General features: G+C 40.4%; 1 protein-coding gene across 1 annotated transcript in view; it reads right to left on the bottom strand.

Moving 5' to 3' along the window:
* Nucleotides 1–23,521, bottom strand: part of LOC123520571 — a 35,625-nt gene extending 12,104 nt beyond the window's left edge. The window contains exons 1-6 of the mRNA XM_045282961.1: nt 23,370–23,521; nt 16,394–16,527; nt 14,301–14,441; nt 13,766–13,829; nt 12,289–12,425; nt 11,036–11,144 (exon numbers count right to left, since the gene is read on the bottom strand). Coding sequence (XP_045138896.1) covers nt 11,036–11,144; nt 12,289–12,425; nt 13,766–13,829; nt 14,301–14,441; nt 16,394–16,527; nt 23,370–23,433 — 649 coding nt within the window. The 5' untranslated portion in view covers nt 23,434–23,521. The remainder of the gene's footprint in view (nt 1–11,035; nt 11,145–12,288; nt 12,426–13,765; nt 13,830–14,300; nt 14,442–16,393; nt 16,528–23,369) is intronic.
* Between the last annotated feature and the right edge of the window lie 1,500 nt (nt 23,522–25,021).

Below are 25,021 nucleotides of genomic sequence, written 5' to 3'. Positions count from 1 at the left end.
CATTTTCTCCAAGAAGTCTGTCCATCTATTCTTCACCACCCTCTCACACATCTTAGCTACCACACTTGTAAGTGACACTGGTCTATAGTTCAATGGGTCTCTCTTGTTACCTGATTTATAGATTGGGACAATGTTAGCTCTTTTCCAGTCTTGGGGCACTACACCTTCCCTTAATGAGGCATCAATTACTTCACAAACTTTTTCTGCCAGTTGCTCCTGCATTCTCTTAAAATCCATCCTGATACCCCATCAGGTCCCACAGCTTTTCTCACTTCTAAACTCCCCATCATATTCTTGATCTCCTCCACAGTTACTTGAAACTCCTTCATAATCCCTTTCTGTTCCATTACCAGTGGTTTGTCAAAAGCAGTCTCCTTTGTGAATACCTTCCGAAAGCATCCATTCATAGCCTCTGCCATTTCCTGGGATCTTCACTGCATACTCCATTTACTTCTAAACTTTCAATACTTTCTCTATTTTTGATGTTGTTGTTCACATGTCTGTAAAAAGCCTTGGTTGGTCTTTACATTTATCAATTATATCCTTTTCTTGTTTCTTTCTTTCTTCTCTTCTAATCAACACATATTCATTTCTTGCTCTTTTGTAACTTTCCCACTGCTTAATCCGTCTTTTCCTTCTCCACCTCTTCCATGCATCCTCTTTTCTTGTTCTAGCCTTTTCACATCTATCGTTAAACCAGTCCTGCTTTCCAACTTCTCTATGTTGTCTTATTGGTACAAATTTTTCTCACCTTCTTTGTATATTTTTATAAATTCCTTCCACTTTTCATTTGCTCCTTAGCACTCTTGAATTTCATCCAATTTGTCTCTTGAAAGAATTTCTTTAGGTTTCCAAAATCTGTCTTGGCATAATTCCATCTTCCCACTTTATATTCTTCATTTCTTCTAGATTTCTCTTCATCTATCACCTTGAACTCCAAAACTGCATGATCACTCTTTGCTAAAGGGCACTCCACCCTCATCTCCTCAATGACCATTGGCTCTGTACTAAAGACCAAGTCCAGTCTTGACGATGCTCCCTCTCCTCCAAACCTAGTATCTTCTTTGACCCACTGAGTTAACACATTTTCCATTGCCAGTGTCAATAGTGTATTTCCCCATGTTGTCTCTGATCCTTCCATTGACCAGTCCTCCCAACACACCTCTTTACAATTAAAATCTCCCATCATTATAGTTCGTTCACAGCCACCCAACATTTCTTCCAGACATGTTCCTGTATCACTTATCATTTCTTCATATTCCTGTACTGACCATGCATTTGTCTTAGGTGGTACGTACACCACTATGTAGTGCCTCTTTTTCCTTCATTAGTTTCTGCTCTGATCTTTAGCACTTCTGCCTTTCCCATACCTTCTTTCACTTGATCCACCTTTATATCTTTTTAACCAGCAACATCACTCCTCCTCCCATCTTACCTACTCTATTTCTTTTCCAAACATTATATTTCCTTCTCCAACCATCATCAGGTCTTCTCCTCTCTCAGTTTTGTTTCAGTAAGACCCACAATATCTGGGTTCTTGTCCCTCAAGTAATCGTTGAGTTCTAAAATCCCGATATCACTCCATTTATGTTGGAATACATTACATTCCGCTCATACGTAAGTTTCTTTAGTCCTTTCTTGCTGTACTTTTCTGGGTTATGAACCACTTCCTCAGTCTCATATCCAAGATTCTCCAGAAAACTCTTTCTTCTCCTCTTCTGTCCTCTCTTCATTTTTTTCAAAGCCTCCTTTCTCAACTCATTTAACATTTCTCTTTCCTTTTCACCGAGATCTCTTCTCAACCAAATCTTCCTTGTTGTTTCCTGCTGGGCTAGCCTCCATGACTTCTCCACCAATTCATCTACATCCTTTTGTGACTTAAGTTTGATTCTTATTGGCCTCATACCTTCTCTTGTGAACTTTCCAATTCTATGGAAGTCCTCTATTTCTTGTACTAGGTCTTTTCCTCCTCCTGCACCACATTAATGATATTATTTATCACCTTTTTATGTTTTTCTCTCTCCATTTTACTCGGTGTCTTATCCTCCTCCACACCAAATATCACCACACATCTCTTTTGTCTACAGTTTCCCTCACCAATGTCTCATTTGACTTAATAACCTTCACCACTTTCTCAGCAATCTTCTCTTCTATGATCTGTTGATCTATAATTTCAGCAAGGCCCAAAGTTTTCTCCCCAGACTCTTTGATTTCCTTTTCCAGACTTGCAACTTTGTAATTTACCTCCTTTCTTTCCACTTCCTGACTTTTTTCCATTCAGCCTGCTTCTCCATCACTTTTCCTAGAGATTCTCCACATTTTCGCAATTCACTTTAATTAGCTTAACTTCCTCTTTCAGTATTTCATTTTCCTTCTTCATATCAGCACACTCTTTCATTACATTGTCATAACTCGTTTCCAGGCCCCATACTTTTCAAACAGTTTTTCAATTTTACCTTCCAACTCCAGAATTTTCTTCACATAAATGCTCTTCTCCATTATTCCTTGAAATCCTGTGAAGTCTGATTCATCTTTCGAGTTCACGGCCGCCATGTTGCGCAGATGTAAACAAACCAGCTGATGGCTCAAACGCAGGCTACAGTTTATATTCACCTTCCCTGGACATTATTTTGCTAATCAACAGTTAACATGACTATATGGAGACGGGACAAACATTACCAGCTCCTTTCCCACCTTGGTTACTCTTAGGCAATGGTAACTGTAGAATTAGAGATGATTGCTCTGGAGCTCAGCGACCACATCCGCCATCGACGGTGTGTGTGTGTGTGTGTGTGTGTGTGTGTGTGTGTGTGTGTGTGTGTGTGTGTATTTACCTAATTGTAACATACGGGAAAAGAGCTATGCTCGTGTTGTCCCGTCTCCATATCTATTAATGTCCAGCTTTTTCTTAAAATCATGAATATTCCTTGCGTTGACCACTTCCACGTCTAAACTATTCCATGCTTCCACCCTTCTATGAGGAAGCTATATTTTTCACATCTCTCCTATAAGTGGCCATTTTAGTTTTTCCCATGCCCTCTCGACATTCTTTCATTCCACATACACAGATCTTCCCTATCCATTTTTCCATGCCAATCATCACTCTGTATATTGCTATCAGGTCTCCCTTTCTCTTCTGTTTTCCAGGGTCGGAAGTTGCATTCTTTTCAGTCTGTCTTCATAAGTCAAATCTCTTAAGTCAGGCACCATTTTGTTGCAGCCCTCTGTACTTTCTCTAGTTTCCTTATGTGTTTCTTTAAGTTCGAGCCCACTGTATTGTTGCATATTCAAGCCTCGGTCTTATCATTGCAGTAATTATTTTCTTCATCATTTCTTCATCTAAATATACGAACGCCACTCTTATGTTCCTCAATAAGTTCAATACTTCTCCAATTATTTTGTTTATATGTCTCTCTGGCGATAGGTCATTGGTAATTGTCACCCCAAGGTCTTTTTCTTCATGACTGGTTTTTATGTCTTCATTTCCTATCTTGTACATACTCCTGATTCTTCTTTCATTCTTGCCAAACTCTATTTTCTTGCATTTTGTCGTGTTGAACTCCATTTGCCATGTACAGCTCCATTTCCATATTCTGTCCAAGTCTTCCTGGAGTAGTTCGCAATCTTTGTCACATCTCACTTTTCTTAACAATTTTGCATCGTCTGCAAATAGGCTCACATAACTGGACACCCCATCCACCATGTCATTTATGTAGACCGAACATTACTGGTGCCAACACTGATCCCTGTGGAACTCCACTCTCCACCAAGCCCCATTCTGATGGTCTGTCCTGTGTGTGTGTGTGTGTGTGTGTGTGTGTGTGTGTGTGTGTGTGTGTGTGTGTGTGTGTGTGTTTACCTAGTTTACCTAGTTGTAGTTTTACAGGGCCTGGGCTTTATGCTCGTGTGGCCCCGTCTCCATATCTACACTTATCCAATCTTACTTTAAAAGTGTGCACACTCTTTGCAGACACTACTTCTTCATCTAAACTGTTCCACGTCTCAATACATCTCTGCGGGAAACTATATTTTTTAATATCTCTCAGACATCTTCCCTTTCTCAGCTTTTTACTATGCGATCTTGTACTTCGGGTGTCATATTCTTCTCTCAAGATCAGTTTCTCATTATCCACTTGGTCCATTCCGTTGATCAATTTATAGACTTGTATCAGGTCTCCTCTCTCCCTTCTTTGTTCCAAGGTGGGTAGATCCATAGCCTTTAGTCTCTTCTCATATGTCATCCCTTCAAGTTCTGGGACCATTTTTGTAGCCATTTTTTGTAGCCTTTCCAATTTTCTTATGTGTTTCTTTTTATGAGGGGTCCACACTACTTCTGCATATTCCAATCTAGGTCTTATTATAGTGTTTATCAATTTCTTCATCATTTCTTTGTCCATGTAGTGAAATGCTACTCCAATATTCCTCAGCAAATTATATGTTTTTCTAAAAATTCTATCAATATGGCTTACTGGTTGATTGTTTTCTTCCATCGTCACTCCTAAGTCCTTTTCCTTTTTGACTTTCTCCAGTTCTACACCATCTCCCATCTTATAGATTCCCACAGGTCGTCTTTCACTCTTTCCCATTTCCATGACATGGCTTTTGTTCACATTGAATTCCATTTCCCACTTCTTACTCCATTCCCAGATCTTATTTAGGTCTTCTTGCAGTATTTCACAATCCTCCTTTTGCTTTATAATTCTGCACAGTTTCGTATCATCTGCAAACAGATTTATGTAGCTGATCACTCCTTCTGGCATGTCGTTAATATAAATGAGGAAAAGTATTGGTGCCAATACTGACCCCTGTGGCACTCCGCTTTCTACTGCTCTCCACTTGGACTTCATATCTTTAACTACCGTCCTTATTTCTCTCCCCCTCAAATAATTTTCTATCCATCTCAATGTGCTTCCTTTTAAGCCACCCTTCTCCTCTAACTTCCACAGTAATCTTGCGTGTGGCACTTTGTCAAACGCCTTTTTTAAATCCAAGTAGATGCAGTCAACCCATCCCTCTCTCTCTTGTACTCTATCAACTATTCTAGAATAGTGTGTGTGTGTGTGTGTGTGTGTGTGTGTGTGTGTGTGTGTGTGTGTGTGTGTGTGTGTGTGTATTTACCTAATTGTATTTACCTAATTGTAACATACGGGAAAAGAGCTATGCTCGTGTTGTCCCGTCTCCATATCTATTAATGTCCAGCTTTTCTTAAAATCATGAATATTCCTTGCGTTGACCACTTCCACGTCTAAACTATTCCATGCTTCCACCCTTCTATGAGGGAAGCTATATTTTTTCACATCTCTCCTATAAGTGGCCATTTTAGTTTTTCCCATGCCCTCTCGACATTCTTCCATTCCACATACACAGATCTTCCCTATCCATTTTTCCATGCCAATCATCACTCTGTATATTGCTATCAGGTCTCCCCTTTCTCTTCTGTTTTCCAGGGTTGGAAGTTGCATTCTTTTCAGTCTGTCTTCATAAGTCAAATCTCTTAAGTCAGGCACCATTTTCGTTGCAGCCCTCTGTACTTTCTCTAGTTTCCTTATGTGTTTCTTTAAGTTCGGAGCCCACTGTATTGTTGCATATTCAAGCCTCGGTCTTATCATTGCAGTAATTATTTTCTTCATCATTTCTTCATCTAGATATACGAACGCCACTCTTATGTTCCTCAATAAGTTCAATACTTCTCCAATTATTTTGTTTATATGTCTCTCTGGCGATAGGTCATTGGTAATTGTCACCCCAAGGTCTTTTTCTTCATGACTGGTTTTATGTCTTCATTTCCTATCTTGTACATACTCCTGATTCTTCTTTCACTCTTGCCAAACTCTATTTTCTTGCATTTTGTCGTGTTGAACTCCATTTGCCATGTACAGCTCCATTTCCATATTCTGTCCAAGTCTTCCTGGAGTAGTTCGCAATCTTTGTCACATCTCACTTTTCGTAACAATTTTGCATCGTCTGCAAATAGGCTCACATAACTGGACACCCCATCCACCATGTCATTTATGTAGACTGCGAACATTACTGGTGCCAACACTGATCCCTGTGGAACTCCACTCTCCACCAATCCCCATTCTGATGGTCTGTCCTTAATTATTGTTCTCATTTCTCTTCCTACCAAAAGTCTTCCATCCATTTTAGTAAACTGCCATGCACTCCTCCTACCATTTCAAGTTTCCAGATCAGTCTCTGGTGTGGTACCTTATCAAAGGCCTTTTTTAAATCCAGATATATTCCATCAGCCCAACCATCTCTTTCCTGTATTACATCTATCACCCTCGAATAGTAACATATCAGGTTTGTCGTGCATGAACGCCCTTTCCTAAAACCAAATTGACACTCACAAAGTATGTCATTTTTCTCCAAGAAGTCTGTCCATCTAGTCTTCACCACCCTCTCACACATCTTAGCTACCACACTTGTAAGTGACACTGGTCTATAGTTCAATGGGTCTCTCTTGTTACCTGATTTATAGATTGGGACAATGTTAGCTCTTTTCCAGTCTTGGGGCACTACACCTTCCCTTAATGAGGCATCAATTACTTCACAAACTTTTTCTGCCAATTGCTCCTGCATTCTCTTAAAATCCATCCTGATACCCCATCAGGTCCCACAGCTTTTCTCACTTCTAAACTCCCCATCATGTTCTTGATCTCCTCCACCGTTACTTGAAACTCCTTCATAATCCCTTTCTGTTCCATTACCAGTGGTTTGTCAAAAGCAGTCTCCTTTGTGAATACCTTCCAAAGCATCCATTCATAGCCTCTGCCATTTCCTGGGATCTTCACTGCATACTCCATTTACTTCTAAACTTTCAATACTTTCTCTATTTTTGATGTTGTTGTTCACATGTCTGTAAAAAAGCCTTGGTTGGTCTTTACATTTATCAATTATATCCTTTTCTTGTTTCTTTCTTTCTTCTCTTCTAATCAACACATATTCATTTCTTGCTCTTTTGTAACTTTCCCACTGCTTAATCCGTCTTTTCCTTCTCCACCTCTTCCATGCATCCTCTTTTCTTGTTCTAGCCTTTTCACATCTATCGTTAAACCAGTCCTGCTTTCCAACTTCTCTATGTTGTCTTATTGGTACAAATTTTTCTCACCTTCTTTGTATATTTTTATAAATTCCTTCCACTTTTCATTTGCTCCTTAGCACTCTTGAATTTCATCCAATTTGTCTCTTGAAAGAATTTCTTTAGGTTTCCAAAATCTGTCTTGGCATAATTCCATCTTCCCACTTTATATTCTTCATTTCTTCTAGATTTCTCTTCGTCTATCACCTTGAACTCCAAAACTGCATGATCACTCTTTGCTAAAGGGCACTCCACCCTCATCTCCTCAATGACCATTGGCTCTGTACTAAAGACCAAGTCCAGTCTTGACGATGCTCCCTCTCCTCCAAACCTAGTATCTTCTTTGACCCACTGAGTTAACACATTTTCCATTGCCAGTGTCAATAGTGTATTTCCCCATGTTGTCTCTGATCCTTCCATTGACCAGTCCTCCCAACACACCTCTTTACAATTAAAATCTCCCATCATTATAGTTCGTTCACAGCCACCCAACATTTCTTCCAGACATGTTCCTGTATCACTTATCATTTCTTCATATTCCTGTACTGACCATGCATTTGTCTTAGGTGGTACGTACACCACTATGTAGTGCCTCTTTTTTCCTTCATTAGTTTCTGCTCTGATCTTTAGCACTTCTGCCTTTCCCATACCTTTTTTCACTTGATCCACCTTTATATCTTTTTTAACCAGCAACATCACTCCTCCTCCCATCTTACCTACTCTATTTCTTTTCCAAACATTATATTTCCTTCTCCAACCATCATCAGGTCTTCTCCTCTCTCAGTTTTGTTTCAGTAAGACCCACAATATCTGGGTTCTTGTCCCTCAAGTAATCGTTGAGTTCTAAAATCCCCGATATCACTCCATTTATGTTGGAATACATTACATTTCGCTCATATGTAAGTTTCTTTAGTCCTTTCTTGCTGTACTTTTCTGGGTTATGAACCACTTCCTCAGTCTCATATCCAAGATTCTCCAGAAAAACTCTTTCTTCTCCTCTTCTGTCCTCTCTTCATTTTTTCAAAGCCTCCTTTCTCAACTCATTTAACATTTCTCTTTCCTTTTCACCGAGATCTCTTCTCAACCAAATCTTCCTTGTTGTTTCCTGCTGGGCTAGCCTCCATGACTTCTCCACCAATTCATCTACATCCTTTTGTGACTTAAGTTTGATTCTTATTGGCCTCATACCTTCTCTTGTGAACTTTCCAATTCTATGGAAGTCCTCTATTTCTTGTACTAGGTCTTTTCCCTCCTCCTGCACCACATTAATGATATTATTTATCACCTTTTTTATGTTTTTCTCTCTCCATTTTACTCGGTGTCTTATCCTCCTCCACACCAAATATCACCACACATCTCTTTTTGTCTACAGTTTCCCTCACCAATGTCTCATTTGACTTAATAACCTTCACCACTTTCTCAGCTATCTTCTCTTCTATGATCTGTTGATCTATAATTTCAGCAAGGCCCAAAGTTTTCTCCCCTGACTCTTTGATTTCCTTTTCCAGACTTGCAACTTTGTAATTTACCTCCTTTCTTTCCACTTCCTGACTTTTTTTCCATTCAGCCTGCTTCTCCATCACTTTTCCTAGAGATTCTCCACATTTTTCGCAATTCACTTTAATTAGCTTAACTTCCTCTTTCAGTGCTGCATTTTCCTTCTTCATATCGGCACAGTCTTTCTTTACATTGTCATAACTCGTTTCCAGGCCCTCATACTTTTCAAACAGTTTTTCAATTTTACCTTCGTGTGTGTGTGTGTATTTACCTAATTGTATTTACCTAATTGTAACATACGGGAAAAGAGCTATGCTCGTGTTGTCCCGTCTCCATATCTATTAATGTCCAGCTTTTTCTTAAAATCATGAATATTCCTTGCGTTGACCACTTCCACGTCTAAACTATTCCATGCTTCCACCCTTCTATGAGGAAGCTATATTTTTCACATCTCTCCTATAAGTGGCCATTTTAGTTTTTCCCATGCCCTCTCGACATTCTTCCATTCCACATACACAGATCTTCCCTATCCATTTTTCCATGCCAATCATCACTCTGTATATTGCTATCAGGTCTCCCCTTTCTCTTCTGTTTTCCAGGGTTGGAAGTTGCATTCTTTTCAGTCTGTCTTCATAAGTCAAATCTCTTAAGTCAGGCACCATTTTCGTTGCAGCCCTCTGTACTTTCTCTAGTTTCCTTATGTGTTTCTTTAAGTTCGGAGCCCACTGTATTGTTGCATATTCAAGCCTCGGTCTTATCATTGCAGTAATTATTTTCTTCATCATTTCTTCATCTAGATATACGAACGCCACTCTTATGTTCCTCAATAAGTTCAATACTTCTCCAATTATTTTGTTTATATGTCTCTCTGGCGATAGGTCATTGGTAATTGTCACCCCAAGGTCTTTTTCTTCATGACTGGTTTTATGTCTTCATTTCCTATCTTGTACATACTCCTGATTCTTCTTTCACTCTTGCCAAACTCTATTTTCTTGCATTTTGTCGTGTTGAACTCCATTTGCCATGTACAGCTCCATTTCCATATTCTGTCCAAGTCTTCCTGGAGTAGTTCGCAATCTTTGTCACATCTCACTTTTCGTAACAATTTTGCATCGTCTGCAAATAGGCTCACATAACTGGACACCCCATCCACCATGTCATTTATGTAGACTGCGAACATTACTGGTGCCAACACTGATCCCTGTGGAACTCCACTCTCCACCAATCCCCATTCTGATGGTCTGTCCTTAATTATTGTTCTCATTTCTCTTCCTACCAAAAGTCTTCCATCCATTTTAGTAAACTGCCATGCACTCCTCCTACCATTTCAAGTTTCCAGATCAGTCTCTGGTGTGGTACCTTATCAAAGGCCTTTTTTAAATCCAGATATATTCCATCAGCCCAACCATCTCTTTCCTGTATTACATCTATCACCCTCGAATAGTAACATATCAGGTTTGTCGTGCATGAACGCCCTTTCCTAAAACCAAATTGACACTCACAAAGTATGTCATTTTTCTCCAAGAAGTCTGTCCATCTAGTCTTCACCACCCTCTCACACATCTTAGCTACCACACTTGTAAGTGACACTGGTCTATAGTTCAATGGGTCTCTCTTGTTACCTGATTTATGTGTGTGTGTGTGTGTGTGTGTGTGTGTGTGTGTGTGTGTGTGTGTGTGTGTGTGTTTGTTTGTTTGTCTGTCTGACCATCTGTTTCTCTCTTCTACCTCTTGATTATTTATTTATTTACAGTAAGCCCCTGAATTTAGTGAAATCCAGCTTAGTGAAACCCTTATTTAGCGACTGTCTGGAAAAAGGCCAAGCCCTCAAGTTTAGCGATTTTCTCTCATATTTAGTGAATGTACTGTGCTACACTGTCCCGCTTGCTGCTCGCTCTGAGCCATTTGTCCCACCTCTCGCTCGCTCTGAGCCAATCGCGTGTCTGTTTGGCCGTGACATCAGCCCCACAATGCCTCCGGCATTCCCGCTTGACACTTGAGCTATTGTGTGTGTTAATCCAGTGTGTGAACTAATTTTTTGTGCTCCCATCCTCATTGTTTAGCGAGTTTCGCTATCACCATGGCCTCCACTAGTGGTTCGGGGGGTGCTGATTCTCGTGAAGGTGGCGATGTTGCAGCTGTAAATGGGGACTCGAAATGGGGACTTTGGGCGGACGAAAGACTGATTGGTATTTTTCCCTATTTAAAGTAGTATTCAAATTTAGTGAAATTCCAATTTAGCGATGGTTTCGGCAGACTAACAGGATCGCTAAATGTGGGGGCTTACTGTATTTATTTAGTTTTTTTAGATATGGGAATAGAAAGAGACAGAGACACATTTTGATTTCACCTCCTCCTCCTCTTCCTCTTCCTCTTCCTCTTCCTCTTCCTCCTCCTTAGAATCATTTAGAGAGACACATCCCCACCACCACCACCACCACCACCACCAGTACTCACGATGGTCCTGCAGGTGCTTGATGACTGTGGTGAAGTGGGTCACACTCTTGAAGGTCAGCAGGTCTCCACCCAGCACACGACAGAATGCTCGCGCCTCACCCCAGCTCACCTGTACATAGATAGATAGATAGGTAGATTGATAGATAGATAAGTAGATAGATAGATAGATAGATAGGTTGATAGATAGATAGACAGGTAGATAGATAAATAGATAGTTTTTTTGTTTGTGAGTAGGTAATGGCAATAAAAGTGAATAAATAATAAATAGACAATAGAGGTGAGGTGACGGTCTCATTATTGAAGTGAGTTGATAGACAGAGGGATAAATAGATAGGTACATAGATAGATAAATTGTTAGATGGATTTTTTATGTAAGAGTGGCTAATGGATAGAAAAGTTGAAAAGAGAAAAAGAAAGTTAAATAAGTAAGGCTCATTGAAGATACAGTTCCCCCAAAAATAAAGATTAATTAAGGTAGATAGATGAACAGATAGACAGCTTATTCTCTCTCTCTCTCTCTCTCTCTCTCTCTCTCTCTCTCTCTCTCTCTCTCTCTCTCTCTCTCCCCCCCTTCCCTGCCTCCCTTCCTCCCTCCCTCTCTTTCTCCTTCCTTCCTTCCTTCCTTCCTTCCTTCCTTCCTTCCTTCCTTCCTTCCTTCCTTCCTTCCTCCCTCCCTCCCTCCCTCCCTCCTCCCCCTCCCTCCCTCCCTCCCTATTTTTTATACAAGGGAGGAAGACTGTTCAAGGACAACAAAGACAAATAAAAAGGCCCCACTTAGTTGCTATTCCCTGTGCAGGTTGGAGAGAGAGAGAGAGAGAGAGAGAGAGAGAGAGAGAGAGAGCTAAAAGAAAGGGATAAATGTCTAGAAACCTCCCTTTTAAGCGAGTTCAGGCATCTCTTCTTCCCTGTCTCCCTTTCTCCCTGCCTCCCTTCCTCCCTTCTTCCCTGCCTCTTTCCTACCTGGCTCCCTGCCTTGATCCCTGCCTCCCTGCCTTGATTCCTGCCTCCTTGCCTCCCTGCCTTGATCCCAGCCTCCCTGTCTCCTTGTCTCCCTTCCTCCCTTACTACCTGTCTCCCTTCCTCATTGTCTCCCTGTCTCCCTGGTTTTTGTTTGTGTTTCTGTTTGTTTTAGTTTCTTTCTCTTTTTATCTTTCTTTCTCTCCTTTTTTTCTCTTTATCTTTCTCCTTTTCTTTTATTCCCTTTTTCTTGCTCTTTTTCTCCATTTCCCTCCCTGCCTCTTGATGTTTCTCACCTTGCCGACAGAGAAGACAGACAGGCACTGGTCGCCCACCATGGTAAACATCTCGGGACAGTCTGGGTGGCTCACAGTGTTGTTTAAGTTTGCCACCAGGTCGTCGCCGAGCTCCTCACTGCGACGCCAGCTTGGGTCTGTGGGATGTGGATTGGTTGTAATGGTCTGTTGTTGATTCATTGTGTTATGTTTGATTTTGTTGTTGTTTTTCTGGTCTTTGTCTTGTTTTTTTCTTGTTTTTGAGTTTTTTTTCTTGTTTTTGAATTAGTTTTTGTTGATTTATGGGGTTATTTTAAAGTTTTTTGGGTTTTTTTTTGCCTCTTTCCTCCTGTTTTTTTTTTTTTTATTACTTTTTTCGTTTATTTTGATTTATGGGATGTGAATTAGTGTTTGTTGATTCTGTTGGTGATTTATTGTGTTATTTTAAAGGTTCTTTTTTTTTTTTTCTTTTTCTCCTGTTTTTCAGTTTTTTGTCACTTTTTCTCTTTTGCTTTGATTTATGGGATGTGAATTAGTGTTTGTTGATTCTCTTGCTGATTTATTGTGTTATTTTAAAGGTTCTTGTTTTTTTTTTCTTTTTTTCCTGTTTTTTTTCATTTTTTGAGTAACTTTTCTTTTTTTTCGTTTTTTCTCCGTTTTTTTCATTTTTTTTAGATACTTTTCTGTTTTGCTTTGCTTCTTTTCTTCTTTTATCCTGTTTTTTCTTTTTTTTTTTTTTAGCTACTTTTTCTCTTTTACTTGAATCTTTGGGATGTGAATTAGTTTTGTTGATTCTGTTGTTGATTTATTATATTTTGGGGGCTCTGTTTTTCTCCCTTTTTTTTTCTTATCTTTTTGCTATTTTTACTTTTTTTCTTATTTTTTAAGGGAATAATTGAATATGAATGGTTTTGTTGCTATATTTTGTTGATTCATTCCTTATTTTTTTTTTTTGTCAGTTTGTTTCTCTCTTTGTTTTCTGCATTTTCTTGTATTTTAGTTACTTTTTTGAGGGAATATTAATTGTGGTGAAAGACTGAGAATACTGGTGATCTCTTGCATGAGGGAGGTGGACAGAATAGTGGTGAAAGACTGAGAATACTGGTTAACTATTGCATCAGGGAGGTGGACAGAATAGTGGTGAAAAACTGAGAATACTGGTTAACTCTTGCATGAGGGAGGTGGACAGAATAGTGGTGAAAGACTGAGAATACTTGTTGACTCTTGCATGAGGGAGGTGGACAGAATAGTGGTGAAAGACTGAGAATACTGGTTAACTCTTGCATTAGGGAGAATACCTGTTAACTCTTGCACTAGGGAGATGGACAGAATAGTGGTGAAAGACTGAGAATACTGGTTAAGTCTTGCACTAGAGAGGTGGACAGAATAGTGGTGAGAGAAAGTAGAAAATTACCCACTCACTCACTCACTCACTCACTCACTCACTCTTTCAATCTTTCACTCACTCACTCAGTCACTCACTCATTCACTCACTCACCTGGAGGTCCATCTGCTGAGATGAAAATGGATGAAAATTTCTGAATGGTGTTGTCATTCAATACCTGAGAAACAAGAAAGTGTTAGTAGTAGTAGTAGTTGTAGTAGTAGTAGTAGTAGAAGGAGTGGTAGTAGTAAAAGTAATAATAGAAGTAGTAATAGAAATAAGAAGAGAGAAAAAAGATAAAAGGGGAGAAGGAAGAGGAAAGTGCAGCCATAGGAAATAGAAGATAAAGAAGAGAGAGGATAAAGGAGGAGGAAGAAAAGAATGTACATAATTGTATAAAATAATACAAGAAGAAGAAGAAAAAAAGAAGAAAAAGAAGAAGAGGAGGAGAATGAACAAGGAAAATTAAAAATAACCACACAAAAAGAGAAAAAAACTAGAAAAATGTAAAAAAAAATACAGTAATAGTAGTAATAGTAATAGGAATAACAACTGTAATAGTAGTAATAGAAATAACAATAGTAGTAGTAGCAATAATACACACACATTCCCACCACCACCACTACTGCCACCACCACCACCAGCTCACCTTACACATCTTGGCATCAATGGGGCCCTGACAAGGAGGATCTGTCATTTGGCAGTAGTTCTGTAGCCTCATGCACTCCATCTCCCCATTCCTGCGACATGCCACCTCCTCTCTCTCACAGCCATAGTGGGACTTGAAAACCTGCGGGAGGAATGTGAGTTAGAATAGACACAAATATTAGGTTTGGTGGGGTCTTCAAGTGGTACAGGGGACATGGCAAAGGTGACAGGGGTTTGGTGGGGGTCTTCAAGTGGTACAGGGGACATGGCAAGGGTGACAGGGGTTTGGTGGGGGTCTTCAAGTGGTACAGGGGCCATGGCAAAGGTGACAGGGGTTTGGTGGGGGTCTTCAAGTGGTACAGGGGACATGGCAAGGGTGACAGGGGTTTGGTGGGGGTCTTCAAGTGGTACAGGGGAAATGGCAAGGGTGACAGGGGTTTGGTGGGGATCTTCAAGTGGTACAGGGGACATGGCAAGGGTGACAGGGGTTTGGTGGGGGTCTTCAAGTGGTACAGGGGACATGGCAAGGGTGACAGGGGTTTAGTGGGGGTCTTCAAGTGGTGCAGGGACATGACAAGGGTAACAGGGGTTTGGTGGGGGTCTTCAAGTGGTGCAGGGGGCATGACAAGGGTGACAGGGGTTTGGTGGGGGTCTTCAAGTGGTGGTGGGGACATGACAAGGATGACATAAACAGAATCGTCAGGGTCAGTAATCAAGAAACAATGGATTCCAGCTTGCTAAAGTTAAATTTCGAAGGAAGAGGAGAGAATTGTTTCTCAAATAGTGTTGGATGTATGGAACAGACTCAGTAATCAGGCTCTGTTAGTGCTGAGCCAATAGTGAGCTTAGGAAGACTAGACAGGTGCAGGGATGGGGATGACAGGAGGAGACAGACAGGCACACTTCACACAGGGACAGCCACGTGTGGGCCTGATGGCTTCCTGCACCAACCCTTGTGTTAGAATGAGACAAAGAGAAGGAAAAGATTACTTTAGTTTTCTGTCATTGGAAAGAGAGAGAGAGAGAGAGAGAGAGAGAGAGAGAGAGAGAGAGAGAGAGAGAAAGGCTAGATGGGAAGGAGGTGATGTTACTATTGATCTTGTTAATAAGTCACTGTACTAGGAGAAGCATTACATTAGAGAAATGGTGATGACACGCTGACCCATAAGGCAGTAGTTCCCAAACCTTTTCAGCTTGTTACCCCATTTAACATGCAACACTAAGCATATTACCCATTTCACAAAATGTCAACATGGATACACATAGGTAAATTAAAATATTACAACAAAAACCAACACATCATTTATTTTACGAAAGTCATTGTATTATCTTATCGCATGCATGCTATTGCCTGTCGCACGGGAGGCCAAATTATCATATTTTAGGATAATTATTACATATCTGGCAAAGCTGAATAGAGGTAGTCTCAGGCAGTGAGTGACGACTGATGCACACATCAATGAGTCATAAAGGTTACTGAGTGACTTGTGTCTTGAAGCATACTTGTCAAAATACTTTTAGGTTACCACATACTGAGATAATATTTCTTCTTTTCTAAAACTGTATATTAGTTTTTGATGATTATTGTTATTCAGGTTAACTTTATTAATTATAATTAATAATTCTTTATTATAGTTATTTATAATAAATAATAATAATCTATAGGGAATAATTATTTATAATAGGTTTACTTTACAACTTTGCATACTAAGACTAAGTTAACATTAATCCTAATGTCAGGTACTGCAATGCTTTCTTGATTTTCAGAATTCTTAATTTTTTTTTTCTTGTCACCACTCCATTACCCACCAAAAATTGTTGAATTACCCCCAGGGGGTAATTTACCTACAGTTTGGGAACCACTGCCATAAAGTATATGCAACCCATACTCACTCATCAACTCTCAGACCTGCTCGGGGACTGGTATCTACAAGAGGCCTTTTTGTTTAATTGTTTTTGTTGTCCTTAGCCAGATTTTCCATCGCACATGAAGAAAGAAAAGAACTCCCCACTCACAAACCATTACCCCTTCACCACTAACAACCATATACCTACTCCCATCTCCCCATTCCTTCCTCATACCCTATCACTCACCATACACAAGTCCGGGTCCTCGTCCTCCCCATCCTCGCAGTCATTCTCCCCATCACACACATATCGTAGCTTGACACACTTCTCCTCGGATGAACACGCTATTTCCTCCTCCTTCTGTGAACACTCCAAGGCAGCTAAGGGGAGAAAAGTTCGTTACTACTACTATACTACTACTACTACTACTACTACTACTACTACTACTACTACTACTACTACTACTACTACTACTACTACTACTACTACTACTACTACTACTACTACTACTACTACTACTACTACTACTACTACTACTTTTTTTGTATGTTAGGGATCTGGCCAAGGTGAAACAAACTTAGGATAAACAGTAAAGGAGGTTGAATGTTGAAAGTTTTGAAATGAGTGTTGAAAACCTTATTGTTTGAGACAGAGAGAGAGAGAGAGAGAGAGAGAGAGAGAGAGAGAGAGAGAGAGAGAGAGAGAGAGCTGGTTTGTATGAGAAGAAATGGCAAATTGTGTGTACTGTTTAAAATTTTGAGTAGCCAATGAAAGTCAGTGAATTGTAAAAAGAGGCAAAATTTACTGTATTTCAAAAAGATGCTTGGTTTGAATGCCATTGCCTTGCTGTCAGACTTGGATAGAATGGACAAGTGGACACAGACAGACAGACAGGTGACAAATGCAGTTTCATGCCAATAAATGCAAAGTATAGGTAGATGAAGCAAAACCAAGCATTGTTAACTTCTTTAGTACTGGGAGTCTTTTTACCATGAGTTTTAGGTATGATTAGACCATTCTATTTACATTGGGAAGGGTCTATGGAGGTTAGAAGATTAATAGCCAGAGTCTTCACTATTTTAATCCCAACATAATGTTTCTGAAGCTGCATAAAATTGCCAAATAGGAATTAGAATAAATATGGAAACCTGGCATGGTACTGTAGGAGTTACAGCATGCAGTGAAGAATGAAGAAGATTTGGAAGTTAGTTGGCTGTGATATCTGAGAAAATAGTGGATAGAGGAGAGAAACAAAACAAATCAGGTACTAGACTAGGGGTTAATTTAAAGTGTTAGAAGGAAAAGTCATGAAAAAAAGTTAGTTGGTTGTCATATCTAAGAAACCAATGCAAATAAATCAAATCAGATACTAGAGTTAATTTTCAGGAATGTTAAAAGCAAAAGTCGAGAAAAAAAGGTAAAATTAGTGATGGCCAGACCTACACTACACTCTGCTGAGATATCTAAGAAACCAATACATAGAGGTGAGAAATAAAGCAATTAAAATACTAGGGTTAATTTTTGGGAGTGTAAAAAGCAAAAGTCGTTAAAAAAGTTCTATTAAACTTTGCTCAGACCTACACTACACTCTGCAGTTCTGACTCTGATATTACAGGAAGGATGTAAGTCTATTAGAATCAGTACAAAGGAAAATGACTGGAAGGATACAAGGGATGAGGGATATTCCTTCACAAAATGAGTCTGGACCCTTAAACTTTACATGCCCTATTAAAGAGAGAGAGAGAGAGAGAGAGAGAGAGAGAGAGAGAGAGAGAGAGAGAGATGTAGATTAAGAGAGGACCTGATAGACATCTCTAGGTGATGCAGGGGACATGGCAAGAGTGACTAAGAGGGGTTCTGGTGAAGGTCTTGAAGTGGTGCTGGGGACATGGCAAGAGTGACTAAGAGGGGTTCTGGTGGAGGTCTTGAAGTGGTGCTGGGGACATGGCAAGAGTGACTAAGAGGGGTTCTGGTGGAGGTCTTGAAGTGGTGCTGGTGGAAGGTCTTGAAGTGGTGCTGGGGACATGGCAAGAGTGACTATGAGGGGTTCTGGTGGAGGTCTTGAAGTGGTGCTGGGGACATGGCAAGAGTGACTAAGAGGGGTTCTGGTGGAGGTCTTGAAGTGGTGCTGGGGACATGGCAAGAGTGACTAAGAGGGGTTCTGGTGGAGGTCTTGAAGTGGTGCTGGGGACATGGCAAAAGTGACTAAGAGGGGTTCTGGTGGAGGTTTTGAAGTGGTGCTGGGGACATGGCAAGAGTGACTAAGAGGGTTCTGGTGGAGGTCTTGAAGTGGTGCTGGGGACATGGCAAAAGTGACTAAGAGGGGTTCTGGTGGTGCTGGGGACATGGCAAGAGTGAGTAAGAGGGGTTCTGGTGGAGGTCTTGAAGTGGTGCTGGGGACATGGCAAGAGTGAGTAAGAGGGGGTCTGGTGAAGGTCTTGAAGTGGTGCTGGGGACATGGCAAAAGTGACTAAGAGGGGTTCTGGTGGAGGTCTTGAAGTGGTGCTGGGGACATGGCAAGAGTGACTAAGAGGGGTTCTGGTGGAGGTCTTGAAGTGGTGCTGGGGACATGGCAAGAGTGACTAAGAGGGGTTCTGGTGGAGGTCTTGAAGTGGTGCTGGGGACATGGCAAGAGTGACTAAGAGGGGTTCTGGTGGAGGTCTTGAAGTGGTGCTGGGGACATGGCAAGAGTGACTAAGAGGGGTTCTGGTGGAGGTCTTGAAGTGGTGCTGGGGACATGGCAAGAGTGACTAAGAGGGGTTCTGGTGGAGGTCTTGAAGTGGTGCTGGGGACATGGCAAAAGTGACTAAGAGGGGTTCTGCTGGAGGTCTTGAAGTGGTGCTGGGGACACGGCAAGGGTAGTTACGAGGGAAACCTGATAGAAGTCTTTAAGCAATACAAGAGACATAATAGGGATGACATAAGTAGAATAATTGGAATCAGTAACCACAATAGGAGTGTTTAAGGTTCAGAAAGTTACATTAAAGAAAGAGACAGGAAGGAATTGGTTCTCAAATAGTAGTAAATGAATGGAATGGACTCAGTAATCATGTTAGTGCTGAATCATTAGGGAGCTTTAAAGGAAGACTAGACAAATGTATGGATGGGGAAATAGGCAGGTGTGTTTTTATAAGGGAGTGCCATATGTAGGTGTGATGGCTTCCTAACCTTTGTTTTGTCTTCTTAGGAGTGTGGAAAGAGATGTAATATGCTAAAAAGTTGTACAGAAAATGAGTGAATTATTTGTGAAAGAGAGGAGGAATGGAGATTATGAATGGGGAAAAGGAAGAGGTTATATGTTTGATAAATTTACACAGAGAATCATTTAGTGATTTGTGAAAGAAAGAAGAAAGAGAGATTATGAAAATAGGGAGACCATTTGTTAAGAATGTACACAGAAAATGAGTTAATATTTTATGAAAGAAGGGAGAAAGGGAGATTACGAAAAAAAAGGAGAAAGACAGGTTATGGAAAAGGGAGATTATGAAAAAAAGAGAGACAGTTTATGGAAAAAGGGAGAAAGAGAGGTTATGAAAAGGGAGAAAGGGAGATAATGAAAGAAAGGAGCAAGACAGGTTATGAAAGAAAGGAGAAAGGGAGATAATGAAAGAAAGGAGAAAGACAGGTTATGAAAGAAAGGAGAAAGGGAGGTAATGAAAAAAGGAGTAACAGAGGCAATGAAAAGGGAGAAAGGGAGGTTATGAAAAAGGAGAAAGGGAGGCTATGAAAAAAAGGAGAAAGGGAGGCTATAAAAAAAAGAAGAAAGGGAGATAATGAAAAAAAAGGAGAAAAACAGATTATGAAAGAAAGAAAAGGGAAATAATGAAAAAAAGGAGAAAGACGGGTAATGAAAGGAGAAAGGGAGGTTATGAAAAGGGAGAAAGGGAGGTTATAAAAAGAAGAGTAAGAAAGGTTATATGTTTGAAATCTACACAGAAAATGAGTTTGTGAATTGTGAAAAAGAGAGGAAAGAGAGCAGTGGGATATACTCGTAGTAGTCATTTGTACAAGATAAAGAGGAAAAAAAAGAGTATATGTTTGAAATACAGATAATGAGATGATAGTATTTCGAGAAAGAGATGGAAATGTAGAAGTCACTGAACAGAATTGCAAGATAGTGAATTGTAAAAGGAGAGGAGGAGAAAAAAGAAATACAGGAAGGCAAAAATAGAAACGGAGAAAAAAAAAGCTAAGTTCTACAAATTTGGGTGTTCTTAGGATGAAAAGAGAAAAAAAAGATAGATAAAACAAACTGATAGAAGACTAGAAATTTCTCAGTTTGTATCACTAAATAAGTCTGTATAAATTTTGGAGGCAGTGGTGTAGTGCAGGGTATCTCAATGTTTCAAGCTTTGTGGACCTCTTACATCCATTTACCTATTGAGGGGACCCCCTGGTACTGGATTAGACAGGACATATTGTAGTCATTTTACATTAGTATGTAGCTCAGGTTTAGCTCAGCACATTGTTTGTTTGACAGTACTTCATGTTTTGATGTGGATGGTCTAATAACATATTTGTCTATTTTCCTTAGAGACAGGTAAACACCACTTTGAAAAAAAAAAGAAATCCATAAAGGTGAAGGCCTACATATGTGTTGTTCAGTTTTAGTATTATAGTGTGGTCAAATGAAAAACAAGCAAACAAACAAGTTAAACCATATTATGGGAAAAATTACAATCCACAAGGACAGCCAGTCACGCCATGTGTTCAGTCAACATCAGTCGATGGCAGAATGTATAATTGTATACAGCTCCCAGGCTCTGGCAGCGCGCTATTGTGTACCTATTGCATCGTGTTATGCCGCCCCGGCAGCAATGCTGCAAACAAATATAACTTTCCACGTTTTAAGTATTTAGTCATGTAAACATTATAATATACTGTACAAATAATCACATCATTCTGAGATACAACGTGCCAGGGAAAAACTTGAAGAAAAGCTGGACATATTGATAAGACATTGTGTTGTCATGAATCCTATAAATTGTCATATTTTCAATTCTCTGTCCCGCGGATTCCTTGGTAGGTTTCTGCGGCACTCTAGGAGTCCACGGACCCCTGGTTGAGAAACACTGGCCGTAGTGGATAAGGTGGTGAGCATGGAATAGGGCAGACGTTCATGCCATGCGTAGGTTAGAATCCCACCACGTGCCGCCTTGAAATTTTTTGTCATTTGCAGAGCTGGGCGCGGGAAGGCGGGTTCATACGTGCCAATTTGTGACTAATTTACGTCGTGACGTCACGGAGTAAATTTTGAAAATGTGGTCCCCAGAGATAGAGGAGATGTTTGAGTTGGTGAGGGAAAAAGAACACATTTGGGACCCCAGAAATTAATTACATAATAAAAAAAGAGCTTGCGCAAATCGTCGTTCGACGAAATAGCTCCCACTGTAAAAGAAATGTTTCCCCCCAGTGCAGGGTGTTGGAGGTGAGGACTGAAGACTTAGCAGAATTTAATTTGATCGCAGTTGTACATAATCTTAAGATTAGCATTTTTTTTTTCTGAGATATTTAGGCTAATTCAGAGTGTGGTAGACACTCCTTTCTTTCCTTCTACTTAGCCAGAGACGTATCCACAGACATTTTCTTTTCTGTTGAGTCTTCCGGTACGCCAAAAGAAGAGCAACCACCGCTTCAGCATCGTCACTGGAGGAAGACAACTTGGCGGGTATAGCTGTTTGTTTACATTCACTTCCCGCCAAGGCGCCAACTAGTCGGTACTTTCCAGCCGCTACGTGTGACACTTTTCGACTCGAAGGGATGAGCCGGAAATTCTACGTACGTAAAATATCAGTCGCAAATTGGCCTTTATTGGATATCGATCGGGTAGTGCGGTACCGCTTCTCCGGACCACGAAACGCAAATAGTACATACTTGCACTGTACCTGTACTTCCGCACCTAAAATTTATTCCCTCGGTCCAGTAACGCACCTCCGCACCTCCGGTACCTTACCCAAAACTATTAAAGCCCGCCTGAAAATTCTAGTCCGCACCTCATAAAATAAAATGCAAGGCAATAATACATCAGAGCTCTCTCTCTCTCTCTCTCTCTCTCTCTCTCTCTCTCTCTCTCTCTCTCTCTCTCTCTCTATATATATATATATATATATATATATATATATATATATATATATATATATATATATATATATATATATATATATATATATATATATGCCTGGTAGCACAGACCGCCAAAAAGCGGCCGAAAGTAATACTACGGAGTGTGGACTGTTTGTTGTCTTTATTTATTTTTTTTATTTTTATTTATTTATTTATTTATTTATTTATTTATTTATTTATTTATATTCATCCTTGAAAATCTTAGGAGCGGAAGTATGGACTTAAAATTTCGCCTTTCCGCACCTGTTACTTCTGCACTTTTGAAATTTTTTTCTCCATTTCGGACCTCCGCACCTCGTTTGGTGGCCCGCAAGTACGGAGGAGAGGAGGTACGGACCGAGGTACGGAAGTGTCCAGCTGTGATCATTTGTCAAGTGGCTTAAAGTTACCTGCATGTCACCATGATACCCAGGTTCTAGGTGGAGATGTAATTGCCTTGCACTAAAGATGCGCTTGGGTAGGTGATATGGGCCCTAATATGGGTACCACTATAAATAAAATTGCTTGCACCACTAATGGGTGGAAGCTGGACAGCGCATCCTATACTCTTCAAGTATACATACAGGCACTATAGGTAATAACAAAAAAAAAAAAAAAAGAACGCGCGCACACAGACACGTATTCTGAAACACTGCTCTCTCACCATCACTACATTCCAAAGGCTCTAGAGCAATGGTTCCTAACCTTTTTTGTCCCGTTCCCCCTTTTCCAGTCACTTTTTCACTTGTGGATCCCTACAACGAATTAGGTTAAGCGGGGCACTCATGACCATCCCAAGGGCCAAATTTGTTACGTGGGCCGTGAGTTTGACACCCCTGCTACCGTTAGCTAAAGTTGACCAATTCCAGCATTTAAGCATCCAGTAGAATCTATGGACCCCTTGAAATTTTTCCATGTACCCCTGGTTGGGAATCACTGCTCTAGATGAAGGTAATCATGTTTTTAAGGATATCTTTATGGTTTTAGTGATGGATTAGCAAGATTTTTAATTTATTTAAAAGGTAAACCGTCTTGAAAACCATTCTAGTCGTCTTTGTGGCCTTAGAAAATTGTCGTGGTGAAAGAGCAAGTTGTTTTGAATACGGGTCCACACACTCACCTCCCAGACTGCAGCACGTGAGGGAAAGGAGGAGGAGGAGGAGAAGCGGAGGAGTATTCGCCATGATGGAGAGAGAGAGACTGGAGGGAGGAGAGACTTGCCTCCCTCTCGCTGACTCTGCAGGAAGTGAGAGAGAGAGAGAGAGAGAGAGAGAGAGAGAGAGAGAGAGAGAGAGAGAGAGTGAGTGAGAGAGAGAGAGAGGTTGGGGAGGGATGGGAGGTGTCTATCTGTCTGGGTGTGTCATAGTAATCTCTCTCTCTCTCTCTCTCTCTCTCTCTCTCTCTCTCTCTCTCTCTCTCTCTCTCTCTCTCTCTCGAGAGAGAGAGAGAGAGAGAGAGAGAGTGAGTACTACACACAGACACACAGACAGACAGACATTTCTCCCTACCTCTCCCATCCTTTCCCATGCATTCTCTCTCCCCCACAACCCATTGACCCTTAGTTCCGGGGAGAGGAGGTGGGGAGGGGGAGGTGGGAGAGGTGGGAGGGGCGTGGGAGCTGTCTGAGTGGATGCAAAGCAGGAAGGGAGGGTGGGGAAGGGAAAGGGAGGGAAGGGGGGAGAGAGAGAGATAAGACGGTGGTTGTGTGTGTTAGCGGGGGGTAATGAAAGACTATACACATTTCTCTATTGAAGGTTGTGTTTGTGGTTCATGGTTCTGAGACATCTCTGCGCCACATCTCCACTCTTTCAAAAGGGTCTCGTTGGTGCTATGTCAAAGTTTCTACGGTGATTTTTGTGGTTTCAGTGATTAGTTAACGAGGTTTCGACGTTATTCAGTTTTGGGACACATTTTTACCTTGAGATTTGGGTACGATTAGACCATTTTATTGACATTAGGGAGGGTGTAGGGAGGTCTGAAGATTAATGGCCACAGTCTTCACTATCTTGATCCTCCACATGAGTTTCTGAAGCTGTATAAAATCACCAAATAGTAAGCAGAATGAACATGGAAACGCGTCATGGTACTGAAGAGGTTATGATTCCAGTTATAGGTTGACAGTCTTCTGCGTCATCCAAAAGATAAACACTTTTAAAAGGCTCTAATTGGTCTTATGTCTAGGCTTCTCTGTTTTTTTTTTTTAGTTTCCAGTGATAGGATGACAAGGTTTTTACTTCATTAAAAGGTTAACACTCTTTCAAAGGCTCGAATTTAAGTTATGTCGAGGTTCCTACGGTGTTTTTATGGTTCTAGCGATAAGTTAACGAGGTTTCTACGTCATTAAAAGGATAAATACTCACTCAAAAAGTTCTAGTTAGTGTTATGTGGAAGTTCTTATGGTGTTTTTAACCTCTTCAATACTGGGACACATTTTTATCTTGAGATTTGGGTACGATTAGACCATTTTATTGACATTAGGAAGGGTTTATGGAAGTCTGAAGATTAATGGCCACAGTTTTCACTATTTTAATCACTCACATGAGTTTTTGAAGCTGTATGAAGTCACAAAACAGTAAACAGAATGAATATGGAAACGCGTCATGGTACTGAAGGGATTAAGGTTCCAGTGATAGGTTGACAAGTCTTCTGCGTCATTTAAAGATAAACATTCTTTCAAAAGACTCGAGTTGAAGTTACGTGGGTGTTTTGATCGTTTCATTGACAGTTTTATAACATTTCTACATTATTAAAAGGATTAATACTCTTTCTTAA

The sequence above is a fragment of the Portunus trituberculatus genome, chromosome 7 (genome assembly GCF_017591435.1).
Source record: "Portunus trituberculatus isolate SZX2019 chromosome 7, ASM1759143v1, whole genome shotgun sequence".
In the NCBI taxonomy this organism is placed as follows: domain Eukaryota; kingdom Metazoa; phylum Arthropoda; class Malacostraca; order Decapoda; family Portunidae; genus Portunus; species Portunus trituberculatus.
Note: the sequence above shows the minus strand (reverse complement) of the source record. Positions and strands in the feature narration are given on the sequence as shown.